The following is a 23,404-nucleotide window of genomic DNA, read 5'->3' as shown; positions in this document are numbered from 1 at the left end:
AGTATCTGGTAGCAACTCAGGACAGTTAATGAGATGAAGTGCTTGTTTCTGTAGAAGTCAACGCACTGTAGGTGAGAATTTCATGTTTAAACTGTTCTAAATGAACCCACTTAATGTCTGTCACCTCTTCAGTCAGAAATAGACAGACGCCCTTCTCTCTTTTGTGCTGCATTGGGAAGCTGGAGACACAGAGATAAGCTGGCTGTTTGTTAGCTTGTTAGTTGATGGGCAGGCTAGCAAATGAAGTCATCAAAATAGGTCAAGTTCAGGATCTTGGTTGGTGCAGATGTCAGCCATGCTTAGGAGTTGCCGTCTCGCTTCAAGTCGTCAGCGAACGTTTTTGGGGTAAAAAGAAAACTTGATGACATCTGACAAAGTACGCTAACCTGCCATCCTGCTTGTATTCATTGTGCTGAGCTAACTAGCTGTTAGCTGGTCTCTGCTCCCAGCTGCAAGCACAGAGAGAAGTGTATCTGGCTTCTTGTCTGGCCCCACCAAGGATGGCATTTAAGCATATTTTCCCAAGGAGTTAGCTCGTGACTTTAATCATGGGCTAGAACGTTTCATCAGCCAGGGTAGTTTGGGGTTTGCAGCTGACATTTAAAAACTACAATTTTTCAATGGTGTAAGAAGCACAAATGAAATTCCATCTCCCCACCATTGTGACGGGATAAAGGCCAATATCTTCCTGGTAGGAAAAAACAAAACAAACTTTACATCTGCATGTCACAATGAGATCTAGACAAAAAAAGAATATCTAATGTAATTTGGGGAGAACTACTGTAGCCGTTTAGATGTTTAAGCCAATACCCCATCAGCCATATTGGTAGGAAAACAACAGGTGTTTGGAAACAAATAACAGGTGGCAGTAATCAGGCATAACAGCCAAAACCATTCACAAGCATTTCTGACAATGTGGAACACAATAATCACTCATTATAGGCCCTGAAAAAGCGAAGGAAAAGCAAGTAAGTACTTAAATTTAATGGCGAAGACTTGGTGTAACATTAAGTGGAGTTTATGGTGAGGGTAAATCTTCACTTCAATGTGTGTGTGTGTGTGTGTGTGTGTGTGTGTGTGTGCTTGTGTGTATGTGTCAGGTTCAGAATGTGAGCCAGTCCATGGAGGTAGTCGACCTGCGGACATCCAGAGACCTGCAGTATGTCCGAGACTCTGAACCACTACTGAGAGGAGTGGATGGACGTTTACACACTTATGTGGCCAACCCCCGCACTCTGACAGCTAAGGGACTGCAGGTATACACTCACACACACACACACACACACACACACACACACACACGTACACACACGCGCACACACACACACACACATACACACAGCGTCAAGACACCCAGACACGCACACACACAGTGTAGCTGTTTGCTGTAGGGAAAGCATAACCTTTGGTGTGAAAACATTGATTTCACGCATGCCAAGCTGAAGTTTCTTGCCTGCTTTCAGACACGCGAACATCCTTCTGAAAGGGGATAAAATTTGTCTTGAAGCTGTCAATTGGCCGGCTTCGTGTCCACTGTGTGAAAGTGTCACATAGCCTTGTGGAGAAGGTGCCTGAAACTCTGCAGCATCCCTGCACAATCCCAACGTACAGCTGCTCCTTCCCTGACGATTATCAGATATGACTTGAAAATTGAATGTATAGGATCAAACCTCGATAACACTGACGCAAACCTTCTCTAGTTTGAATTTGAAGAGGAGACGATGAGATTAACTCACTGGGTAAGTCTTGGCTTTTATTGAGAGGAAGCTAAATGTATTTTACTTCTTAAATTAGGAGTAGTAATCGCATCAGCTTGGGTGTCTTCTGTCATGACGCCACTGGCAGGCATCAGCTCCAAAGACAAAACATCAGGCGAGAGGAAGATTATCTCAAGGGCGGCAGAGAATGATGGATCTGAGAAATGAGGAGGGAATGATCTTAAAAGTTAAATCAGCTGTGAAAGAGCTGATTTCATGCTTGCAACTGGCGGCTCAGGATCCATAATGACACAGAAGTGAAAGATAATAAAATGTACATGGCCGACAACTACAGGCAGAAGCGCTGATCTGGGGATTTGTTCCGTTTCTGGAACTCAAGGTGAAAACTGGGCTAAATCTAGCGAATGAGTGGATGTTTGTAGACATTTAATTTACATGTAACAGCTGTTTCAACAGAAATGAACTACATTTAAGCTGATTGTTGGAACCTAATCACACTCATGAGGTGGTTTTTGCCTTTTTTCAAAAAAGAGTAAATGCACAAAATGGGAGATAGAAATGCCAAATACACGCTGATGAAGCGAATCTGCAACCTGCGTGACTGACCAGCTGCTTCCCTCTGCCATTGTAGTTCCCAAACTTTCCCTTCATCTCCTGACAGAGACAGAATGTACAAAACTCACTGGCACCACAGGACAATTAGGACTTGTCCAGCTGAAGGTAATTCCTCAACAGTTCTCTCCATATTTTACGATTAAACGGCGGTAAATGGCTAAAACAACAAAATACGCACTATGTAGCTCAGTTTTTTTAGCCTCACAGCTGGAAACAGCTCCAACTTACATTTCCTCTTGTTGCACTTCTAAAATTCTCCTAAAATTCACTTGTATTTTGGAAACATGACCGTTGATGAGGTTGTGCAGATCATGTAAAGAGGAGGTGGGGTGGAGGTGGTTGTGCGTGACGGGTAGGCGAACCAAAGCAGCTTAAATAAGGCGTCTCGAATGACATTTTCCAATGGGCGGGCGGGCGGGGTGGGGGTGGGGGTGGGGGTGGAGAATCCACTGGGCCGTCCCCTGACTTGGATCATCAGCCGATCATCAGTGATATAGCCGGGTTCAGCTTGACTTGCTGGCCTGCCCGAACTAATGCGATGGTTCACAATGACAGCACTACAGCTGCAATCTTACCCTGCTGTCCAGGTCATCTGGCAGACTTTTATCAAAGGAACTAAGATTGTACTTACAAACTGAGACTGTACTTACGGCTTTATTTTGGCAGTCCGCCTCAACAGACTCTCAACAGCTGCTCCAAAATCCTATCAAAGACAAACTCAAACAGATAAGTATTTAGTTAGCAGAATAGTTCAACGTTTCTGTGAATATTTCTCTTTCTCTCTTGTTGAGACTTAAATTAGGAGATTAATACTCCTCTCATGTCTGTATGCCAAAAATGAAACTGCCGCCAGCAGCTGGCTAATTTAGCTTAGCACAAAGGCTTGGAACAGGGGGAAGTAGTTCAAAGGTAACCAAATCTGCCTTCCAGTGCCTCTGAATCTCACTGATTAACAAGAGGCAAGAGGGAAACTGTGTAATTCCAGAAAAAAGCAGAACTATCCCCATAAAGTAAATACTAAAACACACATAAATGAATAAATGGAGTAAAGAAACAATTTGATAGAGAAAAGTATCCAGTGCTTTAATGAATGTGATGGACAGGGGACTGGTAGGTGGTACACAAGCACTCTTTACGTGCCCATATAGAAAGCATTACCACCACCCCATAAATCTATTACCCCTTTCATCTTTTGCTGAGCATCTTCTTAACAACATCATAGGGCTTTAGGGGGTGTGTGTGTGCGCGTGTATGCATGTCAGTGTGTGTGTGTGTGTGTGTGTGTTTGTGTACACATGCGTGGGTTGTTCCCTCAGGGAGCCCACAGTCACAAGCCTTTGCTCTGAGAGGCAGTGCTGCTGAATATTCATGTAATATGCAACTACAGTAAGTTTATCAATAACTTAACAGTATTTTCATCTCGGGGGGGGGGGGATGAGGGGGGTCAAACAGAGATTAAGACTCTAAACAGACAGGTGACAGATTGAAGCGAAGAGGGAAGGAAAAGGAAATAATGAGATATTTAATTGCACACTGCAATTTTTCCCTGTGGGGGGTTCGGATGAGGGGAATTAGCAATGGAAAGGAAGGTCAGGGGGAGGTAAAGGCCAGGCTAAAAGGGAGGGGGGTGGTTGAGAGGATGTAACGGGACGCAGGAGATTTGAGAGATGAAGGAGGAGGCGTGACAGGGGAGGAATTAGGTAAAGTTTCTCTAATCCATCTAACATGTTCTATGAATTGTTAAAACTGCTTCTAATACATAACTTATGAATGGATTGAAAAGGTATGCAAATGATGATAAAAGTAAAGGGTTGAAATTAAGGACCACCCAAGTGGTTTAAAAAAAAAAAATCCCCACTGTGTTCGTCTGACTCTGAAAACAGTCAAGGGAGGCGTTTTTAACTGATGTCTGAAGTATTTGGTCCTGATTTCAAGATCGCAGCAGGATTAGACGCCTAACATCCCTGACTGACTGCCAAGTCTGTTTCCTGAATGTGATGTTGTGTTGCGTGTGACGGTGTGAGATGATCTGAGGAGAACATACTTTTTTTTCCCCCCCCTTGCTTGACACTTCCTTTAATTCTTTCCTTCTATATTAAATTCAACTCCCTTGCTACCTCGCAGATAGTTTTGAAGACATCCAAGTGTCAAAGCGAACAGGAGTTTATAAGGATAACCTTTTACTCTCATCCTGCATCGCAGTGATAAGTCATACACATACATTTTACACTAAATATTGATCTTTCTTCAGGCAGATCTCTGAAAAAGTCGTATTATCTCCGTCCACGCCGGCTCAAGTGTTAAAGCACTTTTAAAACGATCAATTCTTCTTGGTCTTCCCTGGTGGGTTGAATCCAGGGCGGCTGGACTTGGTAGTATATTTATTTCACCCCTCATCCAAGCAGATTTTGTCGAGGGCTGTGTATCACTCTCACTTCTCAGCATGTTATGTTTCGAAGCATATTTAACTTCTGACTGACTGACGGGGAGTCGTAGGTATCGGCAGTTATTGGTCTTTGGAGTCGCTAAAGCTGAAAATACACAGGGTTTTTACACAGAATTCATGCCAAGTCTCTCCTAGCCTGCACCTGTCTGCACTAGTTGAGGCTGGTCGGCTTTGCACACAGAAATCTGGACATGTATGAGGGATACAGATGCTAGGCATAGTTGGGTCGTGTATCTGTGACCAAACCAACTGCAATCGCGTACCATTAACAGCCAATGAAAACGGGACGCTTTGTCATTAGTTTGTGTTTTTATTATTTCTAACATCTCATATGTCACACCTGGCCTGCATAGCCTAGCCCACATAACATAACCCACATAGCATAGCCTATGTAGCCTAGCCTACATAACCTAACCCACATAGCATAGCCTACATAGCCTAGCCCACATAACCTAACCCAAGTAGCATAGCCTATGTAGCCTAGCCTACATAGCCTACACTTCATAGCCTAGCCCACAACCCTTCCACCACTTCCTCCAAATCTGTATTTCCTCTTTTTAAATTTTTTTTTAAAAACATTTTTCAGCACAGGGAGGAATGCATACAAAGACAGCTTCTAGCTCTTATGCCTCAATATTTATTCACTTCGCACACCTTTGTTCTCATGAGATTTTGATTCTGATTGGCTAAAGTCGGAGTGACAGGTTGTGCGGTCTTCGATGCCTAATCTTAAATGTGTGATCCTCAGTTTTTCTGTGGTCATGACAAATCTGCTGCAGCCAGTCAGTTAGCGTTAGTTAGCATCTTCTCATAATCTGTTAAGATCTTGAGTTGTCATCAGGACATTAAGGCAATGAACAAACAGCAATCATCAGAGTATTTAGAGTCACATGGGGCCAAATGTGATAATGTTAAATCTTCTAAGAAGGGATGAAATGATAGTTGGCCCTCTGTTGGACATCTGAGCAGAGCAAATAATTAGTGAGTGTGTTTTGTTATCAACACAGCAGCGTCACGGCTACTTGGTTTTCTGCCTTTTGAGAAAAATGAAATAGCCTCTTTCTCTACTTTCTTTGCTTACGTAGCACAAATTAAAAAAAAAAAATTTCTGGCTTTCAGCGTCGACAGCACAATTTCATGAAAAGACCGTCTTTTTAGGGGAGATCTATAGGTCTAACAATCTTTCACATTTGGCCTCAGCTCACTCCAACAACTCTGCTGACTGTCATTCCAACAGCCCACAGCAAACGCACAAAATGGCACCAGTGACCTTGATAACAAAAGCACCTCCACTCAAGCCCTCTCGGTCAATTTGAAGACATCCCTTCCAGCGATGAAATGTCTGCAGTTATCACGTTAAATCATGAGTAAAAGTGTCTTTACAATAGATACACTTGAGCCGGCCCAGATGGATATAACAGGATATAGTTTGGTGTTGCAGGTCCAGGATCACCAACCACATTTAGTCAAATTCAGTGCGACCCTCTCAGATGTACTGCTCTCAGGCTTCATCCTCTGTTGCTTCCTGTGGGATTGTGCTGCATTCCCACACCAGATGGGATAGCCCCTCCAGCATGTTCCGAGGGCTGCATTTCTGCTTCCATAACTTGGTTCCTCGCTTGACCCTCTTTAGCGTGTCTTCCCAGCAGAGTTGCAAGGGTGGAGAAAGATTATATGGCAACACCTTCCGTGTCAAGTGTGTATGAGGCAACAGGTAGGGTAACAACAGGTGTGCTGACGAGCTCCAGCTCTGATTATAGCTCTCAGGGTCTGGAACAATGTGAGCAATAACATAAAACCAATTGTTAAGGGCTAGTTTTAAATTAGGACCCAGAACCAGACTCGGGAGGCAGATGGGGCAGTTAAGAGGTAATTTATTGCAACCCAGCTGTAATTTAAGGCAGGTAATTAAAGTCCAGCAGACCAGGTGGGAGAGATTGGTGAGATTGGACTGGGGAAGGCAGGCAGGCGGGCAGGCAGGCAGGCAGTCATCTGTGGCGTGGGCCGGTCAGGTGACACAAATCGATCTGGTGTTGCAGGGTTATGTGAGCAATAGTCCTCTGGGGGGCTCGGAGGACTTACGGAAATATGCATCAATATCGAGGCATGGAAAGTTGGGTGAATTTTCAAAAAAGGAGGGATTTTAGAGCTGGACCCTGACAACCGGTGGCTGATGGAGAAGGGATGGAACCCCCTAAACCTGAACTCCTTCAGGAAAACCAGACTTAGGAAGGTCTCTGTTTGTTGTCTTGTGGGCATTTGTGACAAAGGATGCCTTTATATTTATCAGTCCAAATTCGTACATTGCTCTGAGCCTTTTCACGTAGGAATTACAACAAGCTCTGTTCAGTTCTTCCGTGCTCTTCATCTTTCAAGCCAGGGTTCAAAAAATGCAGGTCATACGTAGCGGCCATTATTTTTTAGTTATTATTAGTTATGTGTTATTCATCATAACACTATGTTCTGATATCCTGACAAATACAAACCTGCATGCATAGACTGCATCTATGATTCCTCTCTCTGAGCTCCTCTGGGAACCTCCTCTTTCCCAACTCTTGTGAGAGACATTTACTGTAAATTTCCGGGTCACACGCTAGAGAACAGACGAGCAAGGACAGCAGAGACATAATTAGCGGATGGGAAGCACTCTGAGTCTACTCTTGGGTCTTCTTTCAGTTAAACGAGCCCAGAATCCATCCACAGAAGTCCACAGAGTATCCTCATCACACACATAAACTAACTCAAATGGCTGTGAGGCAGCCAGTTCTACTCTGAGTTACCTCACCCGAAAACGTTAAAAAAAAAAACCACATTAGTGTTGACTCCCTCCTCTCTTTCGCTCATTTTTTCCTCCCTCTTTTTAGGAGTTGAAAGGACAGATGTCCCAGTTACGGCCCCTTCTGTCTGTGGTGGAACAGTACAGATTGGACCTGCAGACACTTGCCACCCTGCGACTGGAGCTGCTCAACCTGTCAATCATCCTGACAGCCATTCAAGAGGAGATCGGAGCTTATGACTACGAGGAGCTTCAGCAGAGGGTTCTGCTGCTTGAGACCCGGCTCCACAGCTGCATGAATAAACTGGGTACGTGCCGGACGGGCAGTAAGTCCCGGTGATAAATGGAATAGCACAGTTTTTATTTGTGCTGCCTTCAGCAAAAACACACGAGGTCGTGTTTTTTTTCCCACATGGATTTCAATTATTTATTCAAGTACTACAAAAATAAAGTTATCATCAGACTTAGAAATACACCTCTGTCCTGTGTCTGAATGGAATCAAATACAGTGCAGCGTGTTTGGCCAGATTTTTCCAAATAAAATATGTGTCATATTTTTGATGATAAAGGTGCATAATGCAATGGAAGCACAGGTGGGCTACATTTATTCGGTTCTTTATGAAACCGCCCTATTCATCTGTAATTTCTTATTTGGTAAAATGATGTTTTATCATTATGAATAAGAAATACTGTAACAAGGGAGAAAAATGGCACATAAAAACTAAATTAAAACGTGTAATACATAAAAAACCACAGTATTTAAGGCCAATCTCTTAAATGTAGTATAAATGGCTTAGAACATAAAGCGTCATTGTAGGAATTTTGGCACATTAACAGTAGTGGTTATTTTAGAACACTAATGTGATTTTTTTTAATGATTTTTGCATTGAACTACGAGGCCATGAAGGTGTATAAGACACAATCATTTTTTTAGATGGAGGAAAAACGGAACAGACAGAACGTTGCTGTCTAGTTGCATTATGGGAATTGCAGGCTCCGCTGTTTTGTTGGGTTTTTTTTTAAAGTCTGTCACGATAGCTTAGCTGCTTTCCTACGAGGGCCCCTCTAACAGAGGCCATAGCAAACATGAACCCCTGCACTGATAAAACACAGTGACTCACAGAATTGAACAGTTGATGTAGTACAAAGCAGGAAAGACCTTTTTTTTTCCCTGTTCAAATAACCACAGCAACACTATTTCATTTTGCAAAACAAACACGAGCAATGTGTTCCTCGAACATGCAGGGATTATTAAAGCCGCCTGAAATTACTCCGTACCTGCTTTTCAAGGACACGAAAATGTCAGATAATGGTTACGTTGAAGGATATTAAACTAATTTGATGAAGAGGAGGTTTATGTTTTCCAGTGGACGGGCGCTAGACTGACAGGGTCATGAACGAGGATAGAAAACAAACCTTGTTATTGAGTACTCACACACTGAGCTTCTGGATGGACGATGCAGAGGGTAAATATGCCGCAGCAGCTCCAAATGTTGCTGTGGGTGTTTTGAACAGTTTTTTTTTTTTTTTTTTAATGCCGTGCCTCTTATGCTCTGCCCGTATGCTATGAGCTAGAGGCGTTATGGTTTTGGGTTGTCCATCCGTCCATCTGTTCGTCCCGTTCTTGTTAACGCGATTCCTCAAGAATTCCTTGAAGAAATGTCTTCCATTTTGGCATAAATGTCCACTCTGACTCGAGGATGACCTGAAAATGATTTTGACGGACAAAGGTCAAGGACACTGTCACCTCTCTTGTTGAAAAATATCTGATCCATTCTCATAGCCACCATATCACAGGTACACTGAGGACACTTCTTAAAATTTGGTGTAAATGTCAACGGAGATTTGAGGGAGTTCTGAAAAGTTCCGGTGGTCAAAGGCCGTCTTGACTGGCACACGCTGCAGAGTCATACCGCTGCAATGCAGTATTTCTCAATTCTGTTGATATTTGTCCTTGTAGTGACTGTGAATGTGGACTGACTGAAGCTCTCACTAAAATATCATTTGCGTTTAATAAATGAATAAAATTAGAAACCCTGGACTCAAGTTGTTGACAAAGTACGGTTGAGGAATCACTCAAATGTACTTCTTTAAAAGTTTGATAAGTGGTCAGAGTCAGAGATAAACAGCCTCCATCGCTCCTCCTCAGTTCTGTTCTTGTGGTGGGGAAACATTTCATGCTCCATGCTTTATTTTGATAGATGTCATGAACTGCAGGTGATAACAAGCTGTGACCTCAATAACCCACATTACTCACTGCAGAACATGAAAATAAAAACTTTTCCTTTGTCTTTTTCATTTTTTTTTTTCAATCTTCTTTTCATCATTTGTTAACAGGTTGCGGTCGTCTGACAGCAGTTAGTGGCCCGATCACAGTGAGGGCCTCTGGGTCCCGATTTGGCTCCTGGATGACTGACGCCATGATTCCCAGCTCCGACAGCAGGGTAAGTTAACAGCGCATGTGTGCGTACGTGCGTACGTGCGTACGTGCGTGCGTGCGTGCGTGCGTGTGTGTGTGTGTGTGTTTCTGACAAATGAAGCAGGTGTTGTCAACTTGGTCACAAGGCAGCCACGCTCTGTATTTCCTAATGTATTTCTTTCTTTCCGGCTTACTTTTAACATGACTTCTGGGTGCACTCTCTCTGTCACTACATGTTTCACCCATTTCCAATACACACACACACACACACACACACACACACACACGCTCTGTTGAGGGAGCACACATTAAGTTAGTTGTCAAGGCGACTGTCTCCCAGTTGCCAGGTGTGATTTATATCGCCATGGTGACCCTTGCCTGTTCCCCATTAGAGCTTCTCCCCAGTGATAAGGAGCTATACACAGCAGCAGTATCCCAGTTATCGCCGCTGTTTCCCAGTTACAAGCGTGACGGTTGTTACAGTAATGAGGTTATGAGTCAGGGCTCTCTCTTGTCTGTTTGCATCTTTGCGCGGGGTTCCAGAGACCTCAGTACACTGCATCTTACCAAAACACATGCAAATCCACAGAACACAAGGACAAAAACGTTTCAACGTGAAAGACGCGCACAACATTTGGAAAATGCACTGCAAATTAAACGGCACACTTTGGAAATTCAAAAAGAAATTTTAAAAAAATCACAAATGAGTTCATTTTATTCGGTTTAAATAAGTAATTACATTGAATTTGTGTTGTGTGGTGATAGAAGACTAAGATGAGTGTTGGCTGCACTCTTAAGTGTTGGTTTAGCCTGCTTTGTCATGCTTGGATGGTCCGGGTGAATACATGTAATTGGCTGCAGCGTGTCTATCAGTTCCTCACATACCAGCGCTCGGAAAGATTCAGTTATATTCAGGAATATCTCTTAGCAACAACCAAGATGCAGTCAAACCCTTTGATTATTGTATGTACAGTACTGAATGTAATCCATCAGCGCCTCATCTTCTCACTCTCTTGAACTCAGCGTCATAAATTATGTATTTGTGGTGTCAGAACTTTGGGAAATAAGGTGAGCTCAGTAAGTCCTCTATTTTCAGTCTCTCTCCTGAAAACCCTGGTCTCCCTTAGCGTTGGAGTCTGTGGGGAAAACACGTAATTCTTTCTGCTCACATAATCACATTCTGGATGCAGCCTTTTTAAATCCTGTGATTGATGATTTTTTTTTTCAAAAGCATGAAAAAAAAAAGTGAAATAAAAACTCACTCTGAGAGATTATGGCAAGAGACTAGACTGGGAATCTAATTGTAGAATTACGCTCATAGTGTAAAGGGAGGTGCATAATGAATATTGCTGAAGAATGAATACTTGGAAGTGTATGAAGCAGGTCCACTGTAGCGCCGTACGCAATTCATGTGCTGATATTTCAGGTAATTTCTCCGCTTAATTTATTTGATGCAAACGTGTTGACATACAGTGGAAAAGAAAAGAGCCTCATCAGGCTCTGACTCTGTGCGACTGACTGTTAGGATGATCACTCTCACGATGAGAGGTTGAGATAGACTCATGTCATCATGGCTGCCAAATATCTTAATGTGATCACTTTCATTTCTGGTGTTATTGCATTACTGCCTCTGCTGGGAGCCCATCTCTAATATGGTCGACCACAAACATTTAGCCCTGTTTAATCTCCAGTCTTTCAATAACGCACTGTCATTCAGCATTTCCAGATATTTCCTCTTCCTATCTGACATTATTCTGTTTTTTTTTTCTCTTTTTTTTTTCTTTCTTCTTCCTCTCTCCGGTTAAGAAACTCACAAGCCTCTTAAAGTCCTCTGCTCAACTCCCCCCAGTGGTTTTTCACCTTCGGAGCTCTCTTAAGGGCTAAGATGCTTTGTGAATAACTTGTCTTCGCCAGCATCTCGTCTCAACTCTGAGAGGAAATCCTTCAAAAATATCAGATTTTGTCCCTCCGAGCAACTCTGTTTTACCCTGGAAGCTCTGTGAGAACAGCCCCAGGATGATATTGCCATTCTGGATCTCTCAAGCGTAATCTCAAAATATCACATTCCTGTATCATTCATCTAGTTCCCAATTTGTTCACAATGTTTAACTGCAATTGTTTTGACTGATACGAGTATATGATTTGTAATATTAGGGGGAATATAAATTTTTGCAATATCATTCTCTTTTTTTTTTTTTGGTGTGAAGATCTGTATTAAACAAAGTTCTGTCTGAATACCAGGACACCAGAATATTTGATTCAAAATTGTATTTTTGACCCAAAATTATACATCAACTAATGCTGCGCCTCCCTGTGATTTGCAAATTGCAGTGAGCTATACTGCTGTTTCAGTTACATTGCAATTAATTGTGCAGCCTTATCATATTCATTATAACCTTGCACGATAAGAAGTGGTGTGTTCGCCGGTCAATTAAGGAGTGTCAAATAACAGTATCATTATACTTCGATCATTCCAGTATGGATGTCCCACCACATCCTGGTCTCCCTAATCACATGAAGACAGTGAACCCAAGCGAGCCAACAAATAAGTCTCATATCAAGTGACTCATTTTGAATAATTAGGAGATACAACTGTCATTCGCCGTCATTTGCTTTATTCATTCAGACGTCCTCACTTCTCAATGTTGTCCTGAAGAAGAACATCTGTGTTCACAACCACGTGAAATAACCGCAGTTTACCCTTTTTTCATCAGCATCATTTAGTTTCTGCTTCTTCGGGTGACATGGCAGATATTTTCCCTCCAACAGAGAGCGTGGGTAGAGGTACTTCTGAGGCATGATAGGCTGTAGGTTTTGTGTTTACATTTCAGCACTGGCATGGAAATGACACACACACTTGCTGCTCTAAGGGCTCAGTGTCAGTAGGATTCCCTGGTGCACTGACCTCTGACCAGCCTTCACACCTGGAGCGAGCTGCACTGAGCGCTGTCTATTCATCTGTAAATATTAGCTGCTAGCGCTATTTAGAGTCATCCTCCTGCTCTAACTGCAGCCATGATGCTGCTTCGGTTGTTATTTAGCAGACGCGAGACAATCCTCTGACGGAGAAACATCTGAACCGTCTAAAATAGAAACCCTGCTGAAACCAGGCATGGGGAAAATGCTTCCTGTCAGTGAGACTAAATTGAGGGTTTAAAAGAACATATTAGTGCACAAGAACAAATTTGTGCACAGGTACATTTAATGAATGAGGCCGACTGTGAGTAAAATCCTCCTCATACATCCTTTGGTATCCATGACTACAGTGTCTACAGTCTACAAAAGGTCCCGATTTGGCATTTATGAATTGTTCATGAACTCAACACCCGTGTGTGTGTGTGCGTGTGTGCGTGTGTGTGTTCCTGTACTATATTTTACACACCTGTCGCTGTATCTGAGAACAGCTGTTGAGGCGTGGAGATCCCCTGATCTGTCAAGACATCTCCACTGATAGGGCGAGAGACACAGCAAATAAGACTTAATGGAGCCTGCTGGTGAAGAGGTGAGAAGCAGGAAAATGAAAGAGAAGGGGTGGACAGAAAAAAGGCAGAAACAAAGAGATGCAGGGGTACGTGTGAGAATGATAATCAGATAAGCAACAGCCGGTGAAGACAAGCATGACGGGATGAAGGAAGCGAAGGATGTTGTGAAAAATAAAAGAGGAGGATGTGACAGGTCAGGGCTGGCATTATGTGACACGTTATAGCACGTCAGAGGTGGATAGGGTTGGTGGATGAGTAAATAAATGAGTCGATTAATTATAACTCATATTCAGTCTTTTAGGGTGTGTGAGCCAATTTAGCCTAGCCTAGCCTGTCTGAGGGCCCTTTAGCCCCATGGCTATGCTAGCAAGGCTAAAATAAATGCTAACTCTGCTAGATATGATGCTGGAAGCCTGGAAGCAGATGGCGGTAACAGTCAGGACCTGGTCTTCAGCTGATGATGGTTTTATGATGATGCTCTCCTGGCCGAGGTTTCAACAATTTATCCATATTTGAGTAAGTTACGCAACATTTTTGGTGTTCTTTTTTGGACCCAGAGGAAATGGATATTGGCCTACTGGAAGTGCATCCACAGAAGCCCCTCCCACAGCCCTCCTCTGCTTCTGATTGGCTATTGCATTGAGCCTTAAGGAGTGTGGAGTGACATAGATCATGGTCAGCGCCAGTTCGAAGAAGAGAGAGTGGAAATAAATGAATCTTTTTTTTTTTTTAACCAAAACATATAAGCAGGAGGCCTCACGACTGCAATTATGGAAGTTGATGTGAAAGTTAACTGCTCTTAAAGCACATCAATTTGAAAGCCCAAGAGGCCTCTAGCTACAAGTTAAAGTGATCATCATAACATCAATGATTAACGTTCCACATGAAAGATTTATGCAGCTAACATTAGCCAGCAGTAGAGATGCTGCTCCCCCTCCTAGCTGTCCTAGATCAAACTGGATCAGACGAGTTCCAACAATTTCAAATGTGGCGGCTTACTGGTGTTTTCTCACAGCACGAAGGTGTGGGGTTTGCACGCGTCTGCGTGTGGGATTTCTATGGGTGCTCCACTTAGGAAGTCAACGCTCCTGTCAGTGTCCCCGGCTAAGGCGCAGGAAAGAAGAACTGGGGTACTGCTCTGTAGGGGATGGGTTAAATGGGGAGAGGTTTGCCTCAAAGGCTTTCTGCAGGATAGTAGAACACAGGGTAGAGGACCTTTGTAACATGTGGTTGACATTGTGAAAGGTTCCACTGAGCCAGAACTATGAAGCTGGTTTCTTAGGGTTCATTATTAAAGGTTAGTTAGTTACCATTTACTAATTGCGTTCACATTCATTTTGCATGCTACAGCAAACAGGGCCCTGTTCTCTATTTTATGGGAGTCGTTGCTGCTGATCTTCCTGTCGTTGGATTTTTATACTCATGGAAGTACACGGAGGTCCCAGAACAGGGCAGTGCAGCGTTTGTTTAAAAACGTGTGTGTGTGTGTGTGTGTGTGTGTGTGTGTGTGTTATGAGTCATTTATTATTATGTTCTAATATGTTCTCAGAGTCTCTATCAGTTATGAGCCTATTAATCGTCCCTCTTTTACAGCTCCCCTACTCACCCTGCTGACAAAGCTTTGATTTTTAGCTGACTTTAATTAGCTGGGTGAAGCAAGAAAAAAAGGCAAGTGTATGTGTGAATGTGCGACTTAAGCCACTTTTAGGGACACAAACCACACTTGTGACAAGTTAGTTAAGGATGGTCGGAACAACAGGGGACAAAATCTGTGTCCCCAATCAGTAAAACCCTAATTCTTCTTGGCGTGTTTCTTGTCTAATCAGCACCTGGAGTCTTTTCCTTTAACACGGGATAAAGGACCAGGTGTTCTCCTATTAAAGTAAGAAAGATTCATCAGATGAGCTGGTGAAAAGAGGAAAAATGGATGAAAATGAACTATCTATAAGAAAAAAACATAAAGAAAAGGCAAAGTTGAGGGTGGAGAGAGTTTCTTTGTTCAGTCTGCGCTTCAATTAAGCACGGAGCTGCTGGAGGCCTTCAGAATCACTGCAATCAGCTGCCTTTGTCTGAATGTTTGTTTTGTCAGTGTGGACTTCAAAATTACCTCTAAAAATGTTCTCTCCTCCTCTTCTGTCCTTCTCTCTCACTAATTCCCTCTCTCTCTCTCCTCTCTTCTCTCAGTACATGGTTTATTCTCAATTCCTTTCCCTCGCCTCCTCTCCTGGCGTCTCTGTCCCTCCCACTTGAGATGCCTGTGGAGGAGGCGAGGAGGAGACACCAGGCAAAGGACATTTAACGAAATGAGACATCCGTGCATCGGAGTCGTCATTTTAAAGAGATGTCAATTAAATATGAGGAATGGCGCCGTTGCATCATCTGTCTGCTGGTTTGTTCCAGCCCACAGCTGTATTTTATGCTCTCTGTCAGATGAGCGCTCATGACAGCTTATATGTTTACTTTTGATTTAATTCACGAGGCAGCGTGACAAGAATGTATGGACGTCATGTACATGATTTATTTTATTTAACACACAGCCACGTGCCCTTGCTGCAGGCCGGAGAATGTCCCTATTGATACAGCACCGATGCTCACGCCTATTTGTCCTTATGACATCATATCACAATTCCAGCAGCAGCGCAGCCCCTTCAACAATAATCAAGTGTCATTGAGGACTCCTAACAAGACACTGCACAAACGGTGAGAGGAAGAAAGTTGATCTTCTTCCACGATGGTAAATACTCTACGGTCCTGTCCTCTCTCTGCATCAGAGAAGGTCAGCGGCCATCAACCTGTCTATCGTGATCGACTTGCTGATCCTTGAGACAATTAAAGCACATCTTTAACCCTGGAAGTTTATTAGGTTCAATTTACTTCCATGTACTGTAGGTACACCAGTTCCTTTTGTTTATCATCTTCAGTGTTGGCAGCAGTGCACACTGTCTTTACTCATGTAGCAATGAGATACTCTTGTTTAAAAAAAAAAAAAAAAGACTGTACGGATTCAACCCGCTCAATTAAAAGTAAAGAAGTACTCGGACTCTCGGAATAAAAGTATGGAACGTTGATGTGTGTCCGGCTCTCGTTCATCCGTGTCATCACCCGTGTCGACCCTCCTTCTCCTGTCCTGTCACAGCACCGACATCACACTTCATGGTTTCTGGAAATACATCAACAAAAGAATACTCGCTCATGGCTCCACTAGAAAGCCGCCTCTGTTCTCTTTCAGACAAATGACACACTGGGATCGATTTGCAGGTCACAGGCAGGAGGACGGAGGAGACGAGGAGGCACAAATTAGGGAAATGAGAAGAGCATTCACCCTTTTTCAGAGGGAATACCAAGTCTCTCTTTTTTGCTCCCACTAACTGGCGCTCTCTGCCTCCTTCCATCCATCTCACCTCTCGTCCCTCTCGGGGTAATTAATCCTCCATGCTGTCGGCACTCAATTTTCCTGCCTCTCATTTCTTCTTCCCACATCTTTAATTTGTTCTGTGTCCATTTGCTTCTTCAGTGTTTTTTTATTCTTTCAGCATCATCCCTTCTCCTCTCTGACCTATATTCACACTTCCTCTCATTATCCTCAAATGATCTGCTTTTACTCTTCATCAGATAGTTGTTTCCACTCAGCTCAGGCTTGGAGAGGGTGGACATGACTTCTACCTGTAGAAAAAAAAGAAGTATATTTATATGTGTGTGTGTGTGTGTGTGTGTGTGTGTGTGTATATGTATATATGTGTGTGTGTATATATGTATGTATATATATATATATATATATATATATATATATATATATATATTTGATTTAAAGATCATAAAAGTACACTTGTAAACAACAACAAACATGGCTATTGATGAGACATGACAAAAATAGAGCAGTGAAATGATTAATTGAAGCACGGGCAGCTAATTTTAAAATGGCAATTAATAGTAATTAGGTCAGAAAAAAAACCAACAACTAAGGAAAAAGAGACCTGGATATTTTCTTGACTTGGAAAACACGTTGCAGGATGCAAACTCTCGTCAGGTTTCCCACCTTGCAGATGCCTCCGTTGGTTTCTGTACAAAAACCTAACCAGGCTGGAGGCAACATAACAAACAGCACCAGTGGTGCCACTGGACTACCAGGGTTCCCAGCGCTACCGTGTCTGATAAACTATCACCTGTATCCAACAGCAGGTGCAAGAAACTGGGCAAGATGAAGAGTACTACTTCATTAAAAACCAAGCCTTGCATGTCAACATGGAGTAAAAGAAAAACAGATCTAAATATGTCTAACTATCTTTGTGAAATGGCTTTTTCCAAAATTAAACACAGGGTCACAGTTTTCCACGGATGATTACGTCTCCAATTACTCACCTGTGAACACACGGAGAAGTGTGGAGGGGAGAGTTGGCTGGCAGGATGCTACATGGTGGGGACAGACATACCGTACAAAGCTGGTTCTAAAACAATGGCATGATATTATGAGGACAAAACGTAAGGAATAATCATCAGGTGCACTGACACTGGGTGTGTTTTTGCGTTGAACTATGTGCTGCATGATCTCCTGGCCGTCATACCTTAACAACCAGGTTGAAGACATCACCACACCTGATAAAGAGATTGCCCAGCATATTCAGCTTGTTTGTTTCACTCTTCTGCTTGCATGGATCAGCAGTGATTGTCTCTGTGATATATGCAGGTGTTTGTCTCATTTCCTCAAATGATGTTTTATCGTCTACCTCTAGTCACGATAGAACCACCACTGTTGTTGCTTTTATGGATTGCTCTCTGTAACATATCAAGTCTTTGGACGTTAAAGCGGTCAGCAAGGTAACGTGTTTCCAAAAAGTAATTCTCCAAACCCTGTTTTCATTTCTTGTCCTCACCAGGTGTGGTCGTTGGATGGCTACTACAAGGGCAGGCGTGTGCTGGAATACAGAACCATGGGAGATTTCACCAAGGGCCAGAACTTTGTGCAGCATCTGTTGCCCCACCCTTGGGCAGGAACTGGTCACGTGGTCTATAACGGGTCACTCTACTACAACAAGCACCAGAGCAACATCCTGGTAGGACTCAAGCTAGAATACCAGTATATACCAAGGAATTAGTAGCTCAGTTATCAGGTGTCCTGATCAGATGTGCTTTTCCAGGTTCAGTATCATTTCCGCTCTCGCAGCGTGTTGCTCCAGCGGAGCTTGAGTGGAGCAGGATACAACAACACCTTCCCTTACAGCTGGGGAGGATCGTCCGACATCGACCTGATGGCTGATGAGACGGGATTCTGGGCAGTTTACACCTCCATCCCAAACGCTGGGAACATAATGGTACAGTCTGCATGTGCATGTGTGTGTCTTTTATTATACCTGTAATTAAAAAAGGGCTGAGAATATTAAATTGATGTTTTGTTTTTCATTTAAATTCAGGACATTTATGTTGTATCCATAAATAGGGAAGACATAAACCTGATGATTTATTCATTGTACTCTGAAGCTACTGTTGTCAGCAGCTTTGCTTTACATTCCAGAAGTCATAAACCTGCACAGTTTTTAAAAATCACTTACGACACTCTCAGAGACGCAGTGCTTCATTGCATAATTTAATCTATCATGATTCTAGTTTTTCAAACATGATTTAATATCTAGAATGCAGCTAATTTGCTGTGTTAGGTCTGTAGTCTACAGCTGCTCGCATACATCTGGAGAACAAAGGAGACGTCATTAAAAAAACGGACACATTTTTAAAATAGCACCACAAACATGGAAATTACATAAAAAATGAATCTCTACATTCAATGTGGACATTTTTAAAAGCCCCCTGTAAAGTGCATAAACTGTTTTTTTGTTGTTGTTTTTTTTTACACTAACAGCTTTTGGTTGATCACAATATGCTGACAAACAAATCTGACCACTGTGTCAGTCTTTCTGATGTCATCCTGAAATGGTTCAAGTCCTACCCTCATCGCAGAGACGGTTTCATGTCAGTTAGCAGATATTTTTCATTGCACCTCCCAGAAACGTGTGGCATCCCACAAGGATCTGTTCCTGGACATTTGTTATTTAATCTGTTCAAGCTTCCTTTCACTGATATCATCAAGATTTTTGCATGTCATTGCATGTCACATGTATGCAGATGACACACAAATATATAGCTGTGTCGCCCAACAATAAATTAATTATAAAACTCACACTATAAACATATGCGTTACATAAATTAGACATGATTTTTAATACTCGCCTTAGATAGATAACCAAATCAGCCTTTGACCACCCTGGAAATGTCCCCAACACCAGAGACCTGATGCTAAAACAAAAGAGAAACGCTCATATGCTTTTATACCAGGCTGCCTGAATAACTGTCTATAACAGCTCTCAGACACCATCAGCAGGTGCCGAACAGCTCAGCTAACTGCAATTACTTCATATTACAGCATGACCAATATTGGATTTGGAGTACAGTACATCAATCTGTAGAATAATGTGTCTGCTAATCCGTACAGGAGGAAAAAAAAAAAAAGTATAAATCCTACATGTGCTCCAACATGACATTTCCACATTGGTTGACTGTTAGCAGACTAAGCTGTGGATGGATTGTGATGGAATTTTGTTGAAAAGAAATTCAACAATTTGAATTTGGAATCGATACGGATCTTGAACTGATCACGTCATATCTGATTTCTTGTCGGATGTATGCACTCTCCATGTTCCCTCTAGGTGTTACTATCAGCATTTAAAGCCAAAGAACTTCATAGATGTTCCATAATATTTGTCTGTTGCTATCTGTGACAGCTTCAGGCAGCATGGCTCTAATAGGTGTTTTTGATTTTAAAACATTTTGTGGTCTGCAGGTAAGTCGTTTGGACCCTCGCTCGCTGGAAGTGCTCCAGAGCTGGGATACAGGTTTTCCTAAGCGTAGCGCAGGTGAAGCCTTCATGATCTGCGGCACGCTTTACGTCACCAACTCCCACCTCGCTGGGGCCAAGGTTCACTTTGCCTACCACACCAACTCCTCCACATACGAGTACACGGATATCCCCTTCCACAACCAGTATTCCCACATCAGCATGATGGACTACAACCCCAGAGAGAGAGCGCTGTACACCTGGAACAACGGACACCAGGTCCTCTACAATGTCACGCTGTTTCACGTCATCCGGAGTGATGGATAGATCGATGATGGGGAGTGGTCAATGGAGGGAATACTGCAACTTAACACACACACACACACACACACACACACACACAAGTGCGCATACATACACACACACACACACACTGACCGTTCAACAAGAAAATGAGCGTTTGAATTTCTTCAGGACGGCGAGAGATCACTGAGCTAATAACTAGATACAATACATGGTTGTCAAACACAGTCTAAAGGTCATAGACAAGAGTTTCCATCAGAGCAGGGATGAAAATCAACTGCCTCTGCCACAGGGACTCTGAGAGAAGCAAGTCAGACAGTTTGAGCTCATCCATATTCTGTTACGTTTCATTCCACTCATGTCTCAGAAGTTATTTTGGAAGTTGATGTCGAATTGTTGAAAAACGCAGCTTGTGAACTGAAATTCAACTCCCTTCAAACATGGAGTTACGACAACATTCCTGATGGAGATGTTCTGGGTTTGTGATGTGATTGTGGATGTGTTCAGTCAGCATGGTTGTTCATTCAATAAACATTACTGTCAAACCTCATTAAGACTCTGTTGTTGTCTCTGTGTTGGTGAAGGGGAATGGAAAGTTCCTCAACTTTTCCTGCGTTTTTTTTTGTTTTTTTTTTAGGACATTGTGTGTCCACATAGGAAACATGAATTACTTAAATCAATCAATAATTAATGCAAAAGATTAAAAAGGCTTTCTCTTTGAAGCCAGCAGTGCCAGTATTCTTGTGAGCGATGATGTTTTGATTGGTTCTCATTGATTGAACTCAGCGGTGTTCTGGATCAACTGAGCTCATGAGAGGATGTTCTCATTAATGCGGGTCAAGCTGCAAAGGTTAGAATGCTATTATGAGCTGAAAATGGATGTCGCCATCCCAGAGAAGAGTAATTACCGAGCCCAGCAAACTCACCTGAAAACACAAATAAACATGCTGAAGCCACACGCCGGGCATCCGTCAAACACGCGAAGGACATAAAAAGAAGCAGACGGGAGAGATGAGGTGAACAGTCAGTCGACAAAAAGCAATGGCTTATTATAACGAAGCTTGGCTGTATGTGGATCTAATTGTAGGAAGACAACAAATGGTTATGCAGTTGCCATGGCAACTATGTTGATGCGCTTTAATGCATCAAGTGGAGGTCACTGCTTTGACAAACTTGCCTCCTCCACTTATTTTCTTTGAGACTTCCATGCGCCTTCAGACACTCGTCGTTCTGATTATCATGCTTGGTTGCAGACAAAAACACAAACAAGTGGACTCCAATGATACCTGAAAGGGTAGCACTGTTACTGCTGACTTCATTTGTGAATTATATGTTCACGTCACTAATACACAGAGAAACACTTATTGGGAATTCTATTCGGAGAAGGAAGAAAATAACATGTTACTGGGATTTTCATCTCACTGGCGGAATGCCCAGTTGACCATCTCCATCTCACGTACTTGCAGAACCCCTCATCTGTGTGAGGGGCTGGATGAACGGGGTCCTGGACCAGCCGGGTCTCTGTGAGGTAGACCATGTATCAGTTCCTGATATCCAAAACTCAAACAATTTGAGATGACGGCCCGTCGTATGGGCACGAGTGAGCAGGCTTCCCTGAATGCACCAGAACCTCAGTGACACAGGATCTGGGGTCAAAGAGGTCTGGACAGGGGTGAGTTGTCTCCTGTCTAGTATTTAGTGACATTGTAGGTGATTCCTGTTGCCTGTGAATGCAGACCGAGGGGCCCGAGGATTTCAGAAGCCCCTGTTGTGTTCATAGCCTGTTTCCACAACCCTGCAGAGACCAAAAGACCATCATGATGTTCCATGTCGTCCTGTGTATTTCAATGTCTCCCAATCACTGATTCATTATGGATTTTTTTTGTTTATTTCTTTTTAGCCAGGTCACTGAACAGTCAGCTTATGGATATTCTGATTATCACTGATTCCTACTTAAAAGCAATAACACAAGATAACCATTGAACCCAGAATATGAACATTTCAGTCTGTAACTATGGATGTTACTATACCGAAAAAATTTAAAAAAAAATTGGCCTTTCAAGTATACTCATGTATGTCTTGAGCTCGCTACTACGTTTTTTTTCTCTCTCTCTCTCTTTTGAATTCTCTGTGACTCCAGAATGCAGGAAGAGCCAGCTACATATATTTAGCCTGAGGCTAATTTTTGGGTGAAGCGACACTTCAGTCTGAAGTTTAACTTCAAGCTCTCTTCAGCTTGCGTTTTCATTCCAGAGTGTGACGAGTCGAGCACTGATAATGTAATGCTCTGTTAACGACAACAGTTATACAAACATTTTAACAAGTTCTTCTTTTCTGCGTTTAGGTTGTAATGAAAGGGAGCACTTCAATGACAGAACTGGGTTACTTCAATGCATCAAGGTGCAGGCACATTGTTCTTCTGTTCAGCCTTGAACAAAGACAACAGTTGATGCGGGCAATAAGTTGAGTTGCGCTGAGTGAAAATAGACTGTAAGATTCGTTTGTGAGCGTTGCTGCAGTTTAGAGTCAGGCAAAGTGAAATCATACACAACAAGGTGAATTTCCCAAGACCTGCCCCCCAGAAACGGTGGTGTGTGCCTGTATGTGTGTGTGTGTTAGTGTGTGTGTGTGTGGGGGGGGGGGCATATTTGATTTCATCTGCAGCTGAGGGGAACAGGAGACAAAGCAACGACTCACAGGACAGAAATGACACTTTAGCAGCATTCAGTCTGTTATTTGAGGTAGGGAAGGCAACTAAGGTGGGATTTCGGAGTTCCTTTGCCAACCACAGCGTCTTGTAGCGCCGCAAAATGCCAGTAAAC

The 23,404-nt window shown here is 42.8% G+C and overlaps 1 protein-coding gene across 1 annotated transcript in view; it reads left to right on the top strand.

Annotated features, from left to right (window-relative positions):
* The window catches only part of LOC147257829 (noelin-2-like), a 30,436-nt gene extending 8,995 nt beyond the window's left edge, over positions 1-21,441 (top strand). The window contains exons 3-8 of the mRNA XM_086210259.1: positions 1,101-1,256; positions 7,644-7,863; positions 9,893-9,999; positions 18,331-18,507; positions 18,592-18,765; positions 20,286-21,441. Of these exons, the coding sequence (XP_086066385.1) occupies positions 1,101-1,256; positions 7,644-7,863; positions 9,893-9,999; positions 18,331-18,507; positions 18,592-18,765; positions 20,286-20,606 (1,155 nt within the window). The 3' untranslated portion in view covers positions 20,607-21,441. The remainder of the gene's footprint in view (positions 1-1,100; positions 1,257-7,643; positions 7,864-9,892; positions 10,000-18,330; positions 18,508-18,591; positions 18,766-20,285) is intronic.
* The last annotated feature ends 1,963 nt before the right edge of the window (positions 21,442-23,404 follow it).

Source organism: Aulostomus chinensis, chromosome 8 (genome assembly GCF_037954235.1).
Source record: "Aulostomus chinensis isolate RoL2024-O1b breed Wild chromosome 8, RoL_Achi_v1.0, whole genome shotgun sequence".
Lineage (NCBI taxonomy): Eukaryota > Metazoa > Chordata > Actinopteri > Syngnathiformes > Aulostomidae > Aulostomus > Aulostomus chinensis.
Note: the sequence above shows the minus strand (reverse complement) of the source record. Positions and strands in the feature narration are given on the sequence as shown.